This window comes from Stegodyphus dumicola, chromosome 11, assembly GCF_044657685.1.
Source record: "Stegodyphus dumicola isolate Sdum_Otavi_A_Nest chromosome 11, ASM4465768v1".
NCBI classification, from domain to species: Eukaryota; Metazoa; Arthropoda; class Arachnida; order Araneae; family Eresidae; genus Stegodyphus; species Stegodyphus dumicola.
In genome coordinates, this window is record NC_140778.1 from 109,019,293 (window position 1) to 109,039,637 (window position 20,345).

The following is a 20,345-nucleotide window of genomic DNA, read 5'->3' on the forward strand; positions in this document are numbered from 1 at the left end:
AGGTGATCTTAATGCTAAACATGTTAGCTGGGGGTGCCGCAAAACAAATAAAAACGGTGATATCCTTCAAAACTTCCTGTTCAATTACCCATACTACATTTACCATCCAGAAGATTTTACTTTCCGGTCTACTCACCCAAGACAGTATCCAGACATATTGGATCTTTTCCTCACATCTGATAACTTACCGATCACTACGGAAGTAATCAATGATCTTTCCTCAGATCACGTGCCAGTTCAGGCACACCTTGGTATTGGCAGGCCTGAAGCAAGCACCACTTACAAAATTACTGATTGGGAAAAATTCAAATCTAAAATTAACAATCACCTCCCCAAAACAGAGCAAATTAAAAATACGCATGATATCGACCAGGCTATCACAAGTATCACCACCTGCATTGATACGGCATTGCAAAATTCTACTACAGAAATTATTAATAAAAAACATCACTTCAAACTTCCGTAAGAAATTAAATTAATTAGCCAAACACGAAATACACTCCGCAAGATCTTCGCCTACTCACGTGACCCAGCAATTAAATCGCAAATTAATAAACTTAATCGCAATATTAGAAAGTAAATTGACTCCCACCAGACTAAACTTTGGAATAACAAAATTGAAAAATTAAACGCGGAAGACGGAGAATTCTGGAAGTCCCTCCGTTTAATGAAGTCGACAAAAACAAGCAACAAACCTCTACAGGACGACACTGGATTCCAATACAGCAACGAAGACAAAGCTAAAGCCTTTGCGACCCACTTCGCCAAGCAGTTCACTCCAAATGAGACCCCTTCAGACCGAAATTTCATTAGTCACATTAACATGTTTGTCGATAATTGGATTAACCAGCCCAGTGTCAAAAATCTCCCTGTTTTTACCTCTCCCACAGAAGTCAGCTCTATTATAGCTAAACATCATAATAGAAAAGCACCTGGGAAGGACAAAATCTCTAATACAATGATTAAACATTTGCCTGGTAATTTCATTAACAAACTCTGTAGCATTTACAACGCCTGCCTGTACCTATGCTATTTCCCAGTTGAGTGGAAACAAGCGGTTGTCATCTTAATTCCCAAACCGGGAAAAGGTAATACAAGTATGGATGGGTTTCGCCCAATCAGCTTGCTTCATGCACTGGGAAAGATCCTAGAGAGAATTATCTGCAAAAGAATACAGCCAGCCCTGAACGCGCTTCCAAACCAGTAGTTTGGATTTCGTAAAGGATTGTCTACCACAATGCAGCTTGTCAGAATCGTTGAATATTTAAGCGCAGCTATTCTATAAGCACCAGGCAACTGCTTTCCTTATGCTGGACGTGGCAAAAGCCTTTGACCGCGTCTGGCATAACGGACTTATGTACAAGCTTGCTTCCCTTGATCTCCCCAGGGAAACGATTTTGATTCTTCACTCCTTTCTAAGTGATCGATCCTTCTATGTCAGGCAGGGCGATGTTTATTCTGAAAACACATTAATTAAAGCCGGCGTTTCCCAGGGAAGCATCCTGGGGCCTATTCTCTATCTTATATATGTTAAGGACTTCCCTATGATTGAAAATACAAACTGCCTCACCGCCTGGTACGCGGACGACACCGCCATTCTTTCTAGTTCACTTAATCCACGACAGAATCCATGATCAGAATACAAAACCACACACATGAGATAGAGGAATGGTGTCGCAAATGGAAGACGTCCATTAATGTCACAAAATCTAAATTATTACTGATAGGACGGCATAGAAGAAAAAACACTGATGCAGATCTGACCCTCTTTAATGAAACGGTGTCCAAAGTCAGAGAGGCTACATACTTGGGAGTTCGTTTTAACGGCTCGCTTGCATGTGGTCCTCACATTTCCATGACCATCGGGAAAGCCATAGGAGTCTCTAGGAAGCTCCGAAACTTTCTTGACGCCTCTTCACCACTGGATCTTGCTCGCAAGAAGCACATTTACACATCAATATTAAGACCCATCCTTACATATGCCTTCCCTGCATGGTGCTCTGTTCCCCCTTCCGTATTAAATAAATTGCAGGTTTTCCAAAACAACTACTTACGAAAAATCACAGGAGCACCCTGGTTCGTTCGCAATGAACAGCTACACAGAGACCTTAATCTCCAAAATCTGGCGTTATTCATCAATACATTAAATAATAATTTTTTCAAGAAAGCCATCACCAACGCGGAGGTAAATTATTCTGACAATTTTAAGTACGAGGTCGTAGAAATTGACATCAATTTAAGGCCCTATGCAACCCACATTTATCGGAATCCCCCATAAATACTCCAAACTTCTGCCAGCCAATTTTTGAAGTATGACTTCTTCATTTACACTGGCCTGGGCCACATCTACACAATCTTCTTGCAGTTCCTTATAAAGGTATTCCTGCGAAGCACTGTATGTTATGTCTCCTCTAACCGGGGTTATTTGAGGTGCATGTAATAGCGGGATATAATTCCTGCTGAAACAGGCATATCAAAAGTATCAAAGTATCAAAGTAAAGCTTCTGATGCAGCCGCAGCCAACAGGAAGATCTCTGAAATCAATCAAACTCACAAATCAAATACCCCCAAACCGACTAAAAATATTAACTCTACAAGATTTCTTAAACTATTTAAGCTCATAAAAGAACTAGACTCGATATTCGGTTTTAAACAAATATCCAAGCTGGTTGCTATCATCCAAAAAATCTAAATCAGCTTCGTAATGCTAAAACACAAATGGAATAACTATACATATTATTCCTCATTTCAGAAGAGATGAACGAAGCCAATAATAATAGTCATGTTATTAAATTATTGCTTTAAAGCCATTTATGATTCTGAAACATTTTAGCAACTTAGTTTAGTTAAAAAAAAATATGCCCTTTTATACTTTGTTGCATCTAAATGTAAGATTTAAGTTTCTTTTGTATTTAAGTTCTGGATAATATTAAAATATTTCGAAGTTCAGCAGGTAATGTCTTAAATTAACCCCCACCCCTTCATTACTATTTGGCCGCCCTTCTAATCTCGTATGGACTGGAAAGAGCCTTTAGCCCCTCCCCCTATCACACAAAATTTTACATAGTACTCTATCAGCTCTCTCCTTGCTGTTGGTTAAGATAACCGTCCATTCCTGCTTCCGAACTTCTCACTCAGCTACTGCACTTCATCCATGAGGCCTGTTGTCTCCTTGAACGAAGTTCAATGAAGTCGGGCTCCTGGGTCAGACCACTATCCCAATGTAGCAAATTAATCTATTTTTTGATTCTTGATCATAGCACGTCGATGGCATAGTACTTGAGATTTTAAGTTGATAGCAATTATTAGTAGATCTTGAGGAAAGGCAAGGCGATAAAGCAAATCTTGAGAGGGAGTTGAATGAAGAAACGAGAGTCCATATTATTGTAACAAGTGAGTTGGAGGCGAGAGCTGGGTCTACAGTCAGAAGGGAGTCAGGAGAAACAGGTATCTGAGTGGTGCGGAGGAGGAGCGTATCAGGGCAGGTGGACCAATAGTGTGCTAGGGGGGAGGGGCAAGGCCCTTTTCAGTTCTATACTAATTTACAAGGATGATTTAAAGAAGGGAGGTGGGGGAAGTTAATTAGCCTGCTTAGAGTTAATTGAATAAGTCTTTACAATTCTGAGATCGTTTTAAAATAATATAGTGCCTGGTAGACTGAATTTAAGCATAAAAAACATATATATATATATTTAGAGGAATTTACTAGTTGCAAAACATCATGATTGTAATGTAACACGAATAATTCAAAATTCTTCAAAAATTAGGAATATGATGTTCATTTTCTCCATTAAATGTGTCTGCGTTTTTGAGCTGGGTTAAGTTCTTATTGATAAGTGACGTTAATGTTGAGAGATTTTTTAAGCCAAAAATATTTTCTAGTTCTTTAATTGTTTTGAAAAGTCTTATGAAACCAGTGTAGGTGATATTGCTTGAATTTTTGTTGGGTGATGCTGTAGTATATCTGTTTTGTGATTGTGAGGGGGGGGAGTGCGAATGAGTGTTTGCGAATTTGAAGTCTCGTTCTGATTGATTGTGAGTGTTGGGAGTAAGGTTTTCTGTGTTGGTTGATTTTTGTAGGTGAAAATGTCTGCGTAGATTTTCTAGGACCTTGTGAAGTGTTATTTTTCGGTTTAGGGAATTTTTCCCACTCCTTGTCAGAAGCGGAGTGAGATTTGAGGCAGTTTACACATGTTGGGTTGTCTATGTGGCCTTTTTGTGGACATGTAGCTGTGGTGTACTCCCCGGCGCATTTGACACAACGGGGAGCGAGAAAACAGTTTTCTGATGAGTGATGCCATTTCTGGCAATTATGGCATTGGGGGATGAGGTTTTTGTTAACATATTTTTCTATCTGTACAATGAATAGTGATATATGTGTGATGTTGAATATTTCATCTACGTTTGGTGAAGGTAATATTTGTATCTGGAACAGAGGCATTAGTTGTGCTGTTTGTTCTGTTACGTGTGGTTTGTACGGCTTTGTGTAGGGTGAAGCCTTCTTCAGTGAAGATGTCATTAATTTCTGAGATTTCCATGTCAATGGGGAGTCCTCTGATCACTGCTTTTATAGTGCGTTGGTGTTTGGGGTTTATGATGTAATGTTGAACATGTTTGTCTTTAAGATATTGTGTAAGTGTTCTGTGGGCGTCAGGGTTATCGGGTAAAATTGTGAGAAATTCTCCACTTATTTTGCCGAAAAATTTAGCTTTTGTTTGATCTGCTAAGAATTTTAGATACGGATTGAATTTATAGTTGTCTGGTGGCTTAACCATGATTGGTGGTACAGATTTAGATTGTGATGAATCGGTGAAGGGTATATCTGAATTTTGAGCTTAGGTGGATGGTTGATTTGTGATGTTATCCGCAGTCTGGGTGTCGTGTAACATATTATTGGAGGAGTCCAGAGGACTCAATTTATTTTTGGTAGCAATATCTGAGGGGGTGTTGATTTTTTTTTAAACTGCTTGGCGTATTTTACGGGCTTAACAAAGCCCTTCTCAATTTTCGAATTATCATCTGAGCTATCTGAAATATCATGTTGCTTGCGCTTAGAATTCAAGCTTAAATTACATTTAGGTTTTTAGCGAGGCTATCTAAGGCGTTCCTAGCACACTGTTTTGAATGAAAGGTCAACTTACCCTTCAGGTGCTCCAACTTTTTCTTCAGCTCACGGATATTCTTGGAGAAGATAGGAGTATGCTGATCCGGGTTCGATATGAATAGAGTGCATTTGGATCTTGACCTGTTTGTTTTGTTCGATGCTTGCTTCCAGCATTTTGATTTCTATCATAGTATCCGCAATGGCTTTTTCATAGTCAAAGTCTGCTATATCCGTGTTTCCGTTCTCCGTTGAAGAATTGTCCATATTCGTATCGGCAATATTAACAGGCAAGCTCCAATCTGCAGTCGAGGTTTTATCCGGCGGAATAACGATGCCCGAAGGCAAATGATCATGGCTGTTCTCCATCTATTGAAGAGCGCAAGATAGAGCAACCTTCACCCACGGAGGCTGAAGGCAGAATCCGATGAAGCCTGTACATCTGATAGCAGAGTAACTGCGGAAGATATTTCGCTTCAACAATTTTTACGTGTTTCATATATCGCTATTGCATCCTTACAGACTTTCAACAAAATTGCCATTTGCTGCTATAGATTTACCAGAAATAATTCTTCCTTTTTCAATACTATTGCTTAAGATCTCACAAAATGCTATTCAATATTCGGAAAGTTATCTACTCATTATATTGGGATAGGGAGTCTTCCCAGGTGCCCGAAACCATGAACTCTGTTCACGAAGCGTTCAGAATATCATCACTAAACAACTGTTTGAGGTTCCATGCAGCAACAAATGCTGTTGTCGCGCCACGATCCAACTGCATGAGAGGTAAGTTTTTCTGTTACGAAATGGATTGTTGCTGGATTGCTGCAACGAGAGAGATTGTTGCTCAAAAAGATGGATGATCGAACTGCGTTGTAACGATCATTTTTGTTGACGTTGCGTATTGTAAAATGAACCTATTACACTGTGCTAAATAGTATTAAAATGCTATATATTAAAAGATCTTTCATCTGATCTAAATTTTAACAAACGGCTCATTATTTTCTCTTAAACTCACAATGTTCACGACATTTTCTGGCGCCCCCCGGGTGGGTGTGTTTGTTGGAAACATGTCGGATGAAAGAATAGATAGGGTAAGTTGATTACCTTATTTTTCCGTTTTGAAGTTATTGATTATTGTTTTACTGAAGTTTAAAATACTATTCTTGCCTAATTTTTATCTGAATATTTTAAACTTAAGGCAAAATGGAAGTAATGAAAAGAAACAAAACTGCACAACCTTCAGCTTTTAAAGCATATAAAAAGACTTCAGCATATAAAAGACTAGATGAACTTTTAAATGATGATAATGTTGATTATGAAGAAGCAGAAATGTGTTTTTATTTATTCAAGAAAAAGGCAGAAACATTAGAATTAACGCACAGTGCTTATTTAGATACTATAACTGATGATAAAGAATTCGAAACAGAATTTGAAATAACAGAGGACTATCGAGAAAAGGCTGTTAGGATACAGTTAAAATCGGAACGATTTCTCGATAATATTAAGAGTAAATTAAACGAAATCCAAAATACATCGTCAGAGAGTAGTCAGAAATTAGTTACTGATGAAAATACATGCAAAACTTTGTGCCCACGCCTACCGAAAGTAGAACTTTATAAATTCGCAGGTGATTTAAAAACTTGGCTTACGTTTTGGAATCAGTTTAAAAACATACATGAAAATAATAACTTAACGAATGCATACAAATTCCATTATTTGATACAGTCAACAAAAATTAAATCAGAAGCTAGAGATATTGTAGAATCTTTTCCTGTGACGAACGAAAATTATCCTTTGGCTATAGAAAGCCTCACTGAGAGATATGACCGTAAAGAACTGTTAATTGATTTTTATGTTCGAGAGTTAATAAAACTTGTTTTGGATAACGCAGCGAAAAGGAAGCAGGATTCTTTGAGTAGTTTGAATAACAAACTTTCAATACAACTTAGAGCCCTGAGCAGTCTCGGTGTGACAACTGATCAGTGTGGAACAATTTTATACCCTCTTGTAGAAAGTGCTATTCCTATTCATGTATTGCGATCATTTGAAAGACAACAAAAAATTACTGAATCTGAACAAAACATTTCGAGTCTTAATGCAATAATTGAATTTCTGAAAAGCGAAATTCAGTCAGAAGAAAAAGTAAAATTAAGCAGAGCGGATATTTTTTCTGTGTCTGATCGTAAGCACTTGGCAACTAGCCAAAATATTCCTTCGGCATCGGATTTGATGAATCATGAAGTAATATAGATGAAAAACTGTCTGTGGTAAAAAAGAAAGGTTTATGCAGAATATGCTTGATTAAAGGTTATCTCAGTAAACAGTGCCGATCAAATGTTAAGTGTCAGATCTGTTCAAAAAGACATTTCAAATTTTTTTGTCCTAGTCTTGAATGTAATAAGTCTAGTGAAATGCATAACCAGGAAAACGATGAGAAAAAAGAGAAAACAATCGATTCTTTGCATTCGCGTGCTACGAATGAAGTTTTCCTTCAGACCCTAGTTGTAAACATAGAGGGTAAGAATAAAAGGCGTAAAGTTAGGTTAATGATTGATACGGGAAGCTCAAAAAGTTATGTTTTAAAGTCTACCGCAGAAGACATGGGTTTTGACTTGCAATGGGAGGAAGAATTTAGTCACTCTTTATTTGGTGGAACGAAAACTGAAATTTATAAACATAAATGTTACAAGATTTATTTGAGTAGCCTTGATGGTAAATATTCATGTAAATTAGATGCTGTAGACCATGATGTTATTTGTAATGATATTTCAAGCATAAGATACGGTTCTTGGATTCGCGAATTAGGAAATAAAGGAATACGCTTAACTGATACCCAAGGGAATCCAGGCCCTATTGAAGTACTGTTAGGGGCAGACGTTGCAGGGAAGTTATTTACTGGTAAACGAGAAGAACTAAGAACAGGTTTAGTGGCTATAGAAACAAAATTGGGTTGGACTTTGATGTTTAAAGTACCTCAATCCGAACATTAGCACAATGTAAATATGACTATAGTTTCTATGTTATCTCAAGAAGACCTGCCTATTTCATCGTTGTGGGACTTAGAATTATTGGGTATCCGAGATCCTGTTGAACAAAAAACTAAAGAAGAGTCAAGAAGAGCTATTATGGTTCATTTCCAAGAAACAGTTCGTCAATTAGAAAATGGTAGATACGAGGTTGATATGCCTTGGAAGATTGAGCATGCAGTCTTACCTGACAATTATGACCTATCTTTGAAAAGACTCGAATATACTACGAAGAAGTTGGAAAAAATCGGATATCGTGAAAGGTATCATGAAGTGTTTAATAAATGGCTGCAGGAAGGAGTTATTGAAGAAGTTCCCCAAAAGGAGTTGTCTTTACCCGTTGTTCATTACCTCCCACATCGTCCAGTCATTAAGGAAACGTCCTCACTATCTTCCATGAAAATTAGACCCGTTTTTGATGCTTCGGCAAAGCTTCTTAATCAGCCATCTCTAAATGATTGCTTAGAGACTGGAATTAATTTGATTGAAACTATTCCCTCTATTTTAGCAAGATTTCGCTTACATGAAATTGGTGTGATTTCAGACATCAGAAGAGCTTTTTTACAGATATCTCTAAATGAAAGAGATCGAGATTTTTTACGATTTCTTTGGTATGGTGATGATGGTAGAGTGAAGACATTTCGTCACACACGTGTGGTGTTTGGGATTACTTGTAGTCCATTTTTGCTGATGGCAGTTATTGACCATCATTTATCCAAAGAATCGTGGAAAGAAAAATATTCTGAAGAATTTCTTAAAAAATTACAAGATAGTTTTTATGTCGATAATTGCATAACTAGTGTACAAAATAATGCCGAACTAGAAATATTCATCGAATCTGCAACTAATGTAATGAAAGAAGGAATGTTTGATCTCAGAGGATGGGAAAGTTCTGGCATTCTTGCATTTTCAGAAAGTACAACATCACCTGTATTAGGACTGATTTAGGACAAAGATTTAGATACCTTAGAAATAGACACCGAATCTTTGAAATTTGATGAAAGAGAAAAGGTAACTAAAAGGAAAATACTTTCACAAGTTAGTCGACTATTTGATCCCATAGGTTTCCTTGCACCTGTTATGATTCAGCCTAAGATTTTGCTGCAGGCCGCTTGGAAGAGCAAAGAATCATGGGATGATGAAGTGAATGATGAAATAAAGAAGAATTTTTTTAAATGGGGAAAACAACTGAAGTACCTCAAAAATATAAAAATTACAAGATGGTTAGGTGTGATGAAGGAATCCAATTTAAGTATCCATACTTTTATCGATGCCAGTAAGACAGCTTATGCGGCATGCATTTTCTTAACTCTTTCGCATCGAAGTCGCCCCAATCGCCCAAACATTCAGACACCGGCTGGACGCCCGAAACGCCTGATTATTTCCTACCCAGTGCTTTCCCCCATCACGTTACTGCATTACTCATTGCTTTCAGGTGTTGTTAAATTACATGTCAATCATTCTTTTGAAGCTACTAAAAGTAGCTTCCTTTTTTCCTTTGTTCCTTCCTTTCCTTTGTTTACTGTCAGTGTTTAGCTTTTGATGCCCGAAGTTGCACTCCCGTCCCAAGGGGGAACTTCACACAGTGTCAAAGCGTCGAAGAAAGAAGTTCTCGCTTTACTTAAGTAAAGCTATTGTTAGCGCTGTAGTATTCAACTTGTCATGGGGGAAGGAAAAGCATTCCAGAAAAAATTCTTAGATACGGGCGTTTTCGATGTTTGAGGAATTGAGATTTTGCCCTTTCTCGATGCGAAAGAGTTAAGAAGTGAATCCAGTATGGGTTCAGTGGCTGTTCAATTACTTCAAGCCAAATCACGAATAACTCCAACGAAGACTATTACTATACCACGTCTTGAATTAATGGCCGCTACCATAGATGCTAGGCTGTTTAGTTCTGTGAAGCAAGCTCTGAAACTTCCCAACATCAAGACTTACTTTTAGACAGATTCTTCCACGGTTCTTGTGTGGATAACTCGTCGAGAACAGTGGTCGGTATTCGTTACAAACAAAATAAGTGAAATTAGAAAGTTGACAACTTCGGAAGATTGGTTTCATATTTCAACTGACCAGAATCCAGCAGACATTTTATCAAGAGGTTGTGGACCTAGGCAACTTCAGAAACTCAAGTGGTGGCAAGGGCCAGCCTGGTTGAAGAATTCGAAGGAGCAGTGGCCAAAGTCAGCTGTAAATATTAACGAGAAAGGAATAGAGATGGAGAAACGAAAGTCAGTCATCTTTGCTAGTAACACAGAGCTAGAGTCAATTCCATTACAGTTAACCAGAAGATTCTCTAGATTTTCAAAGATGATTAGGGTTATGGCTTGGATACTGCGTTTTCAACCAAAGGCCAAGGACTTAGGAAATGAAAGGAACTTCAAAATGAAGAATTGTTAAATGCACAAAGGACTATTTTCCGTGTAATACAAAAGGAATGTTACTCTAATGAAGAAACACGAAAAAATTTGAAAGGTCTTCTAATATTTGAAGATGAAGAAGGAATTTTACGATTGAAGTCCAGATTGATAAATGAGGAAGAATCGAAAGATTTTATATCTCCAATAATTCTACCATCGAAACACCTGGCAGTGAGAAGACTTGTAGCCCAAGAACATATTGCTAACAAGCATGCTGGGACATTAACTCTACTGACTATTTTACGGGAAAGATTTTGGATAGTGAAAGGGAAAAAAACTATCCGGAGTGTTATCAAAGAATGCTTAACATGTAAAAGGCAAAAGGTAAAACAACTTGAGGTACTTTTTCCGCCTATTCCAAAAGACCGAACAGAAGTAGCAGCAGTTTTTCAAGTATCAGGTGTAGATATAGCTGGACCTCTGTTGACTAAATCTAAACAAAAGGTGTGGATAGTACTTTTTACTTGCGCCGTATTTAGAGCCGTCCATCTTGAGCTAATACCTTCACTGAGTACCAATGACTTCATCCAAGCTATGCGTAGCTTTATAACCAGAAGAGGACGAATTTCTGTGAGGAATTCAGACAATGGTACTAATTTTACAGGACTAAACAACGCTCTGAAACAATTAGATTGGACTACAATTGAAAGTGAATTTAGAGTCAACGAAATTCGTTGGAAGTTTAACCCACCCTCCTCTCCATGGTGGGGAGGCTTCTGGGAACGCTTGATTGGGATTTTGAAAGATCTTTTAAGAAAAAATCTTGGACGCTCCTGTTTGTCTTACAAGGAATTGCAGACTCTCGTCTGTGAATGCGAATCTATCATGAACAGCAGACCATTAACTTACATATCCGAGGAACAAGATCTGAAGACCTTGACCCCCTCAATGTTTCTTCAGGACATTCTATTAAATTATGTTCCTGACTTGGATCAAATCGAAAAGACTAATATTGTTTTGAGAAGGAGACATATTCAAAAGGTTCGTGAAAATCTAAAACGAAGGTTTAAAAGGGAGTATCTGGGTTTCCTTCGTTCTTCAGTTAACAAAAGAGAAGATAAAATACATGTAGGTGACATAGTGTTAATTGGTACAGATGATAAAAAAAGGCTCCATTGGCTGTGAAACTGCGAACTGAAAAGGGAAACATATTAAGACCAATCCAACGACTGTACCCTTTGGAATTGACACCAAATGACGAGCAAGTCGTATCGGAACCTCAGAAGGTTCCGGAAGTGGTAGCTGAAAATACTGAGCTTAATACTGACTCTAATGAAACTGTTCGCGTGTCTCGCTCAGGACGAAAAATAAAACCAGTTAAAAGACTGGATTTATAAACTTCTAAACAAACTTTTGAACTTTCTGTGTTTGAACTCTAAAATATTGATTTCAATTTGCATTCTTATATTTTGAAATATTTCTATTATTATTATGTACGTTATTGTTATCTCAAAATTGTATGTATGTATTATCATGATGTTACTGTTTTGAGTTTGTATCCCCAAACTCAAGGTAGGGAGAATGTCGCGCCACGATCCAACTGCATGAGAGGTAAGTTTTTCTGTTACGGAATGGCAACGAGAGAGATTGTTGTTCAAAAAGATGGATGATCGAACTGCGTTGTAACGATCATTTTTGTTGATGTTGCGTATTGTAAAATGAACCTATTACACTGTGCTAAATAGTATTAAAATGCTATATATTAAAAGGTCTTTCATCTGATCTAAATTTTAAAAACCGCTCATTATTTTCTCTTAAACTCACAATGTTCACGACAGCTGTTTCAAACGCATTAACAAATAAAGGCCAATACCCTTTCTTTCCTTGAACTGAAGTAATATAAGCTGCTACATGGTTATCAAACAGGTCGACTCCGGTTTTCATATATATTGTAGGGTTGGTAACTTTACCTGTTTTCTGTCACATATTACTCTTTTTTCTATAGTTGATACACTTTTTGTTTCTTAGAAATTGGAATTTACTAAAACAAAATTGTCAACAAGGCTGCAACCTTATCTTTTGAATCAAAACCGCTATCTAAAGAACAGCGTTCCATTTTTGACATTGTTTTAGTGGGTACAAGTAGCCATTTAGATATTCTGTGCTCTCTAACAGTACCTGTAGCGAAGAAGTCTTTACTTGCAAGAACGGATAATAATTCATGGGAAGTAAAGAAATTCTCTTCATAAATCTTATGTATATCAGGGTTTGTAACTATTGACAACAAATTTTGGACAACTGTATGAGATAACGGCTCATTCATAATTTTCTTCTTTTCTTAGTTTTATTCTTCTCCAAAATTCAAGCATGCAAAACCGAGAGAAATTTAGTTTACTTCGATGAATTTCAGAATACAAACTGACTTCAAACATGTGTCAATGTTTGAAACATTCACTCAACCCCCTTCCACCACACTTCACACACCTGTCTGTCACGCGATGTGCACCTGCCAGCTAGACTAAAAGTGCTCAGATTTCTTGTAGAACAGCAATGCTTGGAATGTAACAAAGAAAGAAATGATTATCTCCATTACAAACTGATGAGGATTTGGTAGTAGTGGATTTTACTGTCATTCTATTTTTAGAACAGTTAAAAATGCAAGAAAAATTATCTTTTAGATAAAAATTTTTGATAATTTTTTCTACTGGGATAAAAGTATGTAATATCATCTTCGTAAATTTATATGTATGTTTTTCTTGGAGCTCAAAATTTTTATAAACTTTTTGAAAACATAAGCAAAAAAATCTGCAAAAATCCCCATTTAAAAAAATAATAAAGAATATCTAAATTAATTCTAACTTGCAATAAAGACAAATATAGTTAAATGACTCTTAAATAATAAATCATTTTTAATTTGAACTAAATTATTTCAAAGATTTAATATAAAGACCATTTATGTGTGCTGTCCTATTTTAGGACGGACGATCAGGAAATATGGGTTAAACCATAAAATTCAGTTGAACTCCAATATCGCAAAATAATTTTAAAATGAGCATATCTTTAGAATTTCCAATACTCGGGCGCTGGAGATAAAAAAAAAAAAATTCCGTACTGTGTTGTGAACTGAACGATTTCAAAGTGAACACAATTGTTCACTTTGAAATCGTTAAGTTTGTTAATCAAAAATTCGTTAAAGTTTTACAATATATGAAATAGATAATAAAACAAATTCCACATTCGGGTTTCCAGATGCACATATTCGGGTAGAAACGTGCATTATTCAAAGTCTGCTGGTTTTAGGTACCGCCGTTTTATCACATTTTTGAAGATTCTTCATTATTTGATTTCTTTAAATATTTGAATAAAACTCTAATATTTTGTGGCAACAAAATATACCACCATTTAAAGTTTTCAACCCAAAAGCCAAAACTAAATTCATAGCTCTTCTTGACTACCGCCCTTTGGTGTGATAATAAAATTATAACAAAAAATGGACACAATAAACATAGAAATCAATAGAAAACTATATAAATAGATTCAAAATTAGAATTTGAATTTAATAAATATTTACGAAATTTTACAACAGGGTCACTTTCACATTTTCCACTCTTTTCAACAATGATTATGATAACATTTGCACATCTTGTCATCATCAAAATACATTACCGGCCTTTGGGGTGATAATAAAATTATAACAAAAAAGTCAATAGAAAACTATATAAATAGATTCGAAATTATATAATAATTTTGAATTTAAATTTAACAAATATTTACGAAAGTTTACAACAGGGTCACTTTCACATTTTCCATCATTTTCAACAATGATTATGATAACATTTGCACATCTTGTCGTCATCAGAATACATGCACTCTCCATACTCACCACAGTCATATTCAATTAAATACCATTTAACTGTAAATAATGGAATTACCTTATGGAGCTGAATATATGATTTTTCAAACGGTAATAACCGAATTTCGGCGAAGGAATGCGGATTATTCTGATACATACATTAACGGTATCGTATTTTCTCTAGAAATAATGCAGACATATCATAGACAACTCATTTATTTTCCTTAATTATTATCCGACTTTAAGTAAAGTAATTTTAAGTTAAGTAAAGTAATTTTGTGCAGTTAAGCGGATGTGGGAGTTGTTTGCAGAACCAAATCAAACAAAATTATCTCTCTTTTAATAGAAAGGCTAAGTTTTAAAATTTATAGACCAATTTGTAAATGTTACTTTAAATTAAAAATTTCTTTTCTTGTTGATTTTAAGGTAAATATGAAGAGAGCAGAATTACACTTTAAACGAAAGGACAGGGAAAAAGAGAATTATGCGAAAACACTTTAAACAAATGCTCATGTTATTACATTTTTAGTTTTCCGAAGTAAGTCTTAGTCTAAGAAAAAGTATAATACATTAAAATAACTTATTTGAAGTGGTTTTATGCAGTTATGCTAATTTGTAAAGATTTTAATCAATAAAAAGACCAAGTTACCTTCGCATATGCCATCGTTTTCATTATATCCCAGAAAACAGGAACATATCTTCATACCGTCTTTAAACTGACAAGTTCCAAAATCTCCACAATCGCATTCTGTAAAATTTATCATTTGATTAAATCTCAGTCAAGCTTTCACTTGCAAGCGTTTGCATTTGCTGTAATGTTTTGTTTGCATTTGCTGTAATGTTTTGTTTGCATTTGCTTAGTGTTTCGTTTATTGAATGAGAGGATAAATTTACTTGAGAATGCTGAAATTAGTTGAAGAAGATAAATGATTGCTTTAAAACCAATTTCTTGATAAACCTTAAACTATTATCTGTAGAAATTTATATGATTATTTGAATAGTTGAAATGATTATTTGAGTTATTAAGTGATTATTTGAGTCATATAGGAAGCGGAAGTGATTATCTGAAAATGATGGAAGGTGTTACCTAAAATATTTCAAAAGTGAGACAGTTTATTTTTCAGCACTTCTGGAAAAGATGGAGTCGAGAATACCTGTCTCAGCTTCAACAAAGACCTAAATGGCAAAAAATTCAAAACAATTTAGAAGTCAATGATTTAGTACTCATCAAAGAAGACAACTTTCCGCCTCTTAAATGGAGGTTAGGGAGAATAATTGCTGTTCATCCGGGCTCAGATCAAAGAGTCAAGAGTTGCTAGTATTAAAACTGGTCATGGTGTCATAAAACGACCAGTCGTGAAATTGTGTCCTCGTCCTATTCAGACTAAAAACTGCGAACTGCTTCGCATATAATATTCTGTATTATTTTTCTTATGCTTATCTTTTATTACAGACCAAGAAGTTTTAAAATGCTCCAACTGTTGAAATCCCCTGGGATTTCAACGAGGGCCAGGATGTTTATGTGAGTATCGTTTGCTTCATTTTATTGTTGCAAACAGCGTAAATTTCTTTTGTTTTTCGTCCTTTAGTTTTGAGCTTTATGTGTGGCAACAAGATAATTGATTGATAGAATTGTGTTTGTGACAGCCATGTAGAATGGCTCGCTTATTTTGTATCAATTATTTTGTTGCCACACATAAAGTTCAAAACTAAAGGAAGAAAAACAAAAGGAATTTACGCTGTTTGCAACAATAAAATGAAGCAAACGATACTCACATAAACAAAAGGAGTATGCCTAGTTTTCGTATTTGTATCATCTACATATTTAGAACTTGACTAAGAACGTAAATTGGCACTTTAAAAAGATTTGGTATGTGATTAAAAGCCTAATTTTCTAATTGCAATTAAACAGGACTTAAAAATTTCAAATAACTTCGTTCTTTAATCAGAATTTATAGCAAAATAATTGTGCAGATTAGGATTTGCTGCTTAAGTTACTATATATTCCTGAATTAATGCGACTCATAGTTATAGACATTCATATGGTTACTTTGGCATTAGACTCATTAAAATATTACCTTTGCATTCTCCTCCGTATTCAAGGTAGCCATCGAAGCAGGTACAGTTCTTCTCTCCATAAACAAATTCGCATGTGCCGCCATCACCGCAATCGCATTCTAAAAAATAAGTGTTTTACTTAATAAATTTGACGAAACGTATATTATCATAATGTGAAATTTTTGTTGCTTTCATTAACCATTAATTCAATATAATAAGAAAAAAACAGTTAGAGAAAACCAGCATAATTCTCAGCAAAAGCTCATGGGAGCGATTGTATGAGACTTATGAAAAATCTTCCACACTATGTCTTCCTTCAATTAACAAGTACCTTTAACCCATGTCTCGGAAAACCATACTCCAAACATTTTCCTCTTCTGTAAGCCTCGAAAATCTCCGGTTGATCCCTCAAATATTGGTCGATTGGTCTACTTCCGCCGTTGGGAAAGGCCCTTGAACGCATCAGTTATAATAGACTGAAGCTATATATTGCGCAAATAGCGGATAATCAACATGGCTTCTGACGAGACCTTTCAACTACTCACCAAATATTCATTGGAACAACAATACACAACAAATGTAGCTCACCTGTGCTTATGCTAGACGTGGGCAAAACCTTTGACCACGTCTGACATAAAGGACTTTTTCACAATTTTGCACAGATGAACCTTCCCCGGGAATTCGTTCTAATCAAAGTGTCATTTCTTCCAACAGAACTTTTCAGGAGGAAAAAGAGATTGTATTTCTTTTCCACTCCCAATCCGTGCTGCAAACCCCTTGGTTCCATTCGTAGCAAAAATTCAGATTTCCAGCTCCATGCACATTACGGCAAGAAGTTTCGTAATTTTAGTCGTAAGCAGTAATTTCCTGCTGAGTATGGGGCCCGATTATAAGTCGAAGCGAAAGATTTTATAAGACAGCATTTAACGTTTACGTAAAAGAGAAGTTTTTAACGAAAATACTTCGATGTTTTGACTTAAGTTCCTTTCTTGGTATGTAAAATGATATCCACTGAAATAATCGCGGCAAAAACATCGCGGACGCAAACGTCGCGGAGGAAACGACGCAGGTGAAAAAGAGAAATAATTGCAATTCTAAAATATCGTTATACAAAATATGGTGGTCGAAAATAAAGCGATTCAAAAACCTCGCTGTTTACAAACATCGTCGTAGGAAATATCGCGGTAAAATATAAAGCATCTGCAAATCATCGCATTGGGATAATATAGCAAACACGCGTTTTTTAGGCTTTGAAAGTCGTAAATGCATATTTGCATACTGATTAGTAAGCGCAAGAAGAAAGGAGGAAATTTTTTACTTTTGCATTTCGTATGTTTGATTTAACTAATAAATTTTTGCTGAAAAAAAAAAAAAAAAGGAGGAGACTTAAGGATTTAAAAACTGAAAATGAGTAGAAAATTAATGCAACTTAAAGCTCTTCGTAGAAACTTAAGCTTACTTAACTTATTTTAACTCATAAAGGACATTAATAAATAAATTATATTTTTATAATTATAAATATTAAATTTTTATAACGTTTCACTGGTAATTTTTCATGAAAAATATAGTTTTAAAAAGAAAACAAAAAGGAAGATAAGTTACTGTATGAGGTAAACGCATGTCTGCAATACTATCGTCATGCGATGATTTATAGGTGCTTTATTTTTTACCACGATATTTTCAACGACAATGTTTTTAAACTGCAAAGTTTTTGAACCGCTTTATTTTCGACGACGAAATTTTGTACCACGATGTTTTTTAGAATTGCGATGTTTTCTCTCTGATTTCTTTTCTCCCACGATGTTATCGTCATGCGATGATTTATAGGTGCTTTCTTTTTTACCACGATGTTTTCAACGACAATGTTTTTAAACTGCAAAGTTTTTGAACCGCTTTATTTTCGACGACGAAATTTTGTACCACGATGTTTTTTAGAATTGCGCTGTTTTCTCTCTGCTTTCTTTTCTCTCACGATGTTTTGTACCACGACGTTTTCGCCTTGCGTTGTTTCCTCCGCAATGTTTTCGTCCGTGAAAATTTTGCTGAGGTGTTTTCGGCTGTATCTATGTAAAATATGAAACTTGGAAGCATATTTCTTTGATAGCAGTGCATTGTTTGCAGTGCAAATGGTCATCGATATTAAAAAAATAAAAGTACTGAGTGAAAATATGTGATACCTTTATAAATTGCTGAAAGAAGCTAAAATAATCATGAAATTTCAAGCAACTGTCTATTTTGTTAATTAGCGGTACAGGTATAAGGAATAACCACATATTTCAGGCTCGCTGTCGTGGTATAAGAGGGTTAAAACTTTTGCCATTAGACAGTGAAATTCTAAAGCATTCTCACAATTTTCTACACCAAATGTGACAATCACGAAAATGCCATAGTAAGAAGCATAGGAGACTATGACTACACGGTGATAGAGCGGTTCAAAAGACAAGAACGATCCATCCCAACGAATTGTGGTGATCATTGTACATAGTGTAAATATTTTATTCTTTAATTTTATTTCTTCATTTATTTATTCTTTTTATTATAATTCCTGGCAAAGCAGGATAAGGACTATCGGTCAAAGCGGGTATAGACTTTGATCATTGTATGTTAATGCATTTAAAAATATTCTACTAGCTTCTACACGGCGATATTCAGTCTCCGACGAAACGCCATAGAAGTAGGTCGCTACATCCGTAGCGCTCAAGATATGCAATCAGCTAAAGGGATATGCTAACTGCCATTGTAATTGCTATATTGCTAATCTACGGCAATTGCCTTTATAGAAGGCTCCAGCCCGAATGGTGCATAAGCGAGTTCCAAAATTTTGGATTCTTATTTTCTTATTCAGCATTATCCGGAACGGACAAATATAGAGTGGTAAAGACCACTTAGTCGTACACCACTTACTAAAGTGATGACCTATGACCTATGGTATAAGAGGTACGTCTCTTGTACCAAATAACCTAACAGTCTGTAGAGTTATATAACGCTAAAATGTATTGCAAGAAAATATATCATCATCTATATAGGATCGCGAGATCTCTTTCCTTTCACCCAAATGCCCTTTAATTGGGTATAAAATAGGGATTATTGCCTTCCTTTCGTTTGTACTCTCTTATGAAACTGGTTACATCTCCAGCTAGAGAGCGAAAGAACCGCGGTTCGAATCCTGACAAGTATATAGGTGATAAAATGTGAAGGCTATATTCTTAAAAAAGTTTAAAGGTTGAGATAAAGGAATTTCTTACCTTCACATTTTCCATTCTTGACTGCGTAGCCGTCCTCACAGTAGCATACTTTTTGACTGTATTCAAATTCGCAAAGACTATGCTGTCCACACTTGCAGTCTGTAAATAAAAGTGCATGAGTCTAAAAACATTATCTTTGACCTTTATTTTTTAATATAGCAGTCAAAAAATAAAACAGCATATCTACAAACTACCAGTATAATTTCAAAAACTCATTTTTTGAGCCATCTTGGTGTATTTTGTCCGGCGCCTACACTGATGAAATTCTCATCAACTGCTCTTATGGAATTCTAAATATTATTACCCAGGATATTTATTTGCATCATCACTTGTATTTTTAGTATCTTATTCTTAAATTTGAATTAAGCGGGATTACATTCTACTGTACTTATATGCTGATGAATGACAACATGTCTCTTTACTGAATTTCCCCACACAGAGGTAAAAGTGCCTCTTACCTGGAAAATTTTCAATTATTCTCTGATAGTACACTTTATGCACTTTTTTGTACCTTCATTCCCGAAAGGCTTTGAAAGCACTGAAAAGAATTACTTTTGTGTCTGGAATGCAGTATAAACACCTGGCTTAAAGTTTAAAGTTGTCCTATGCAAAAGTAATATACTTCAGATTTACTTATGTTTATACAGCTTATCACTGTCAGTCCTTAGCTTATCAATTCTCATATAAGTTCATTAGCCGTATAGA

At 35.6% G+C, this 20,345-nt stretch overlaps 1 protein-coding gene across 3 annotated transcripts in view; it reads right to left on the reverse strand.

The window, feature by feature from the left end:
- The window catches only part of LOC118191942 (uncharacterized), a 216,763-nt gene that overhangs the window by 166,281 nt on the left and 30,137 nt on the right, over positions 1-20,345 (reverse strand). For all 3 annotated transcript variants that reach the window (XM_085827079.1, XM_085827078.1, XM_085827077.1), the window contains exons 4-6: positions 19,641-19,739; positions 16,416-16,514; positions 14,987-15,085 (exon numbers count right to left, since the gene is read on the reverse strand). In XM_085827079.1, coding sequence (XP_085683205.1) covers positions 14,987-15,085; positions 16,416-16,514; positions 19,641-19,739 — 297 coding nt within the window. The remainder of the gene's footprint in view (positions 1-14,986; positions 15,086-16,415; positions 16,515-19,640; positions 19,740-20,345) is intronic.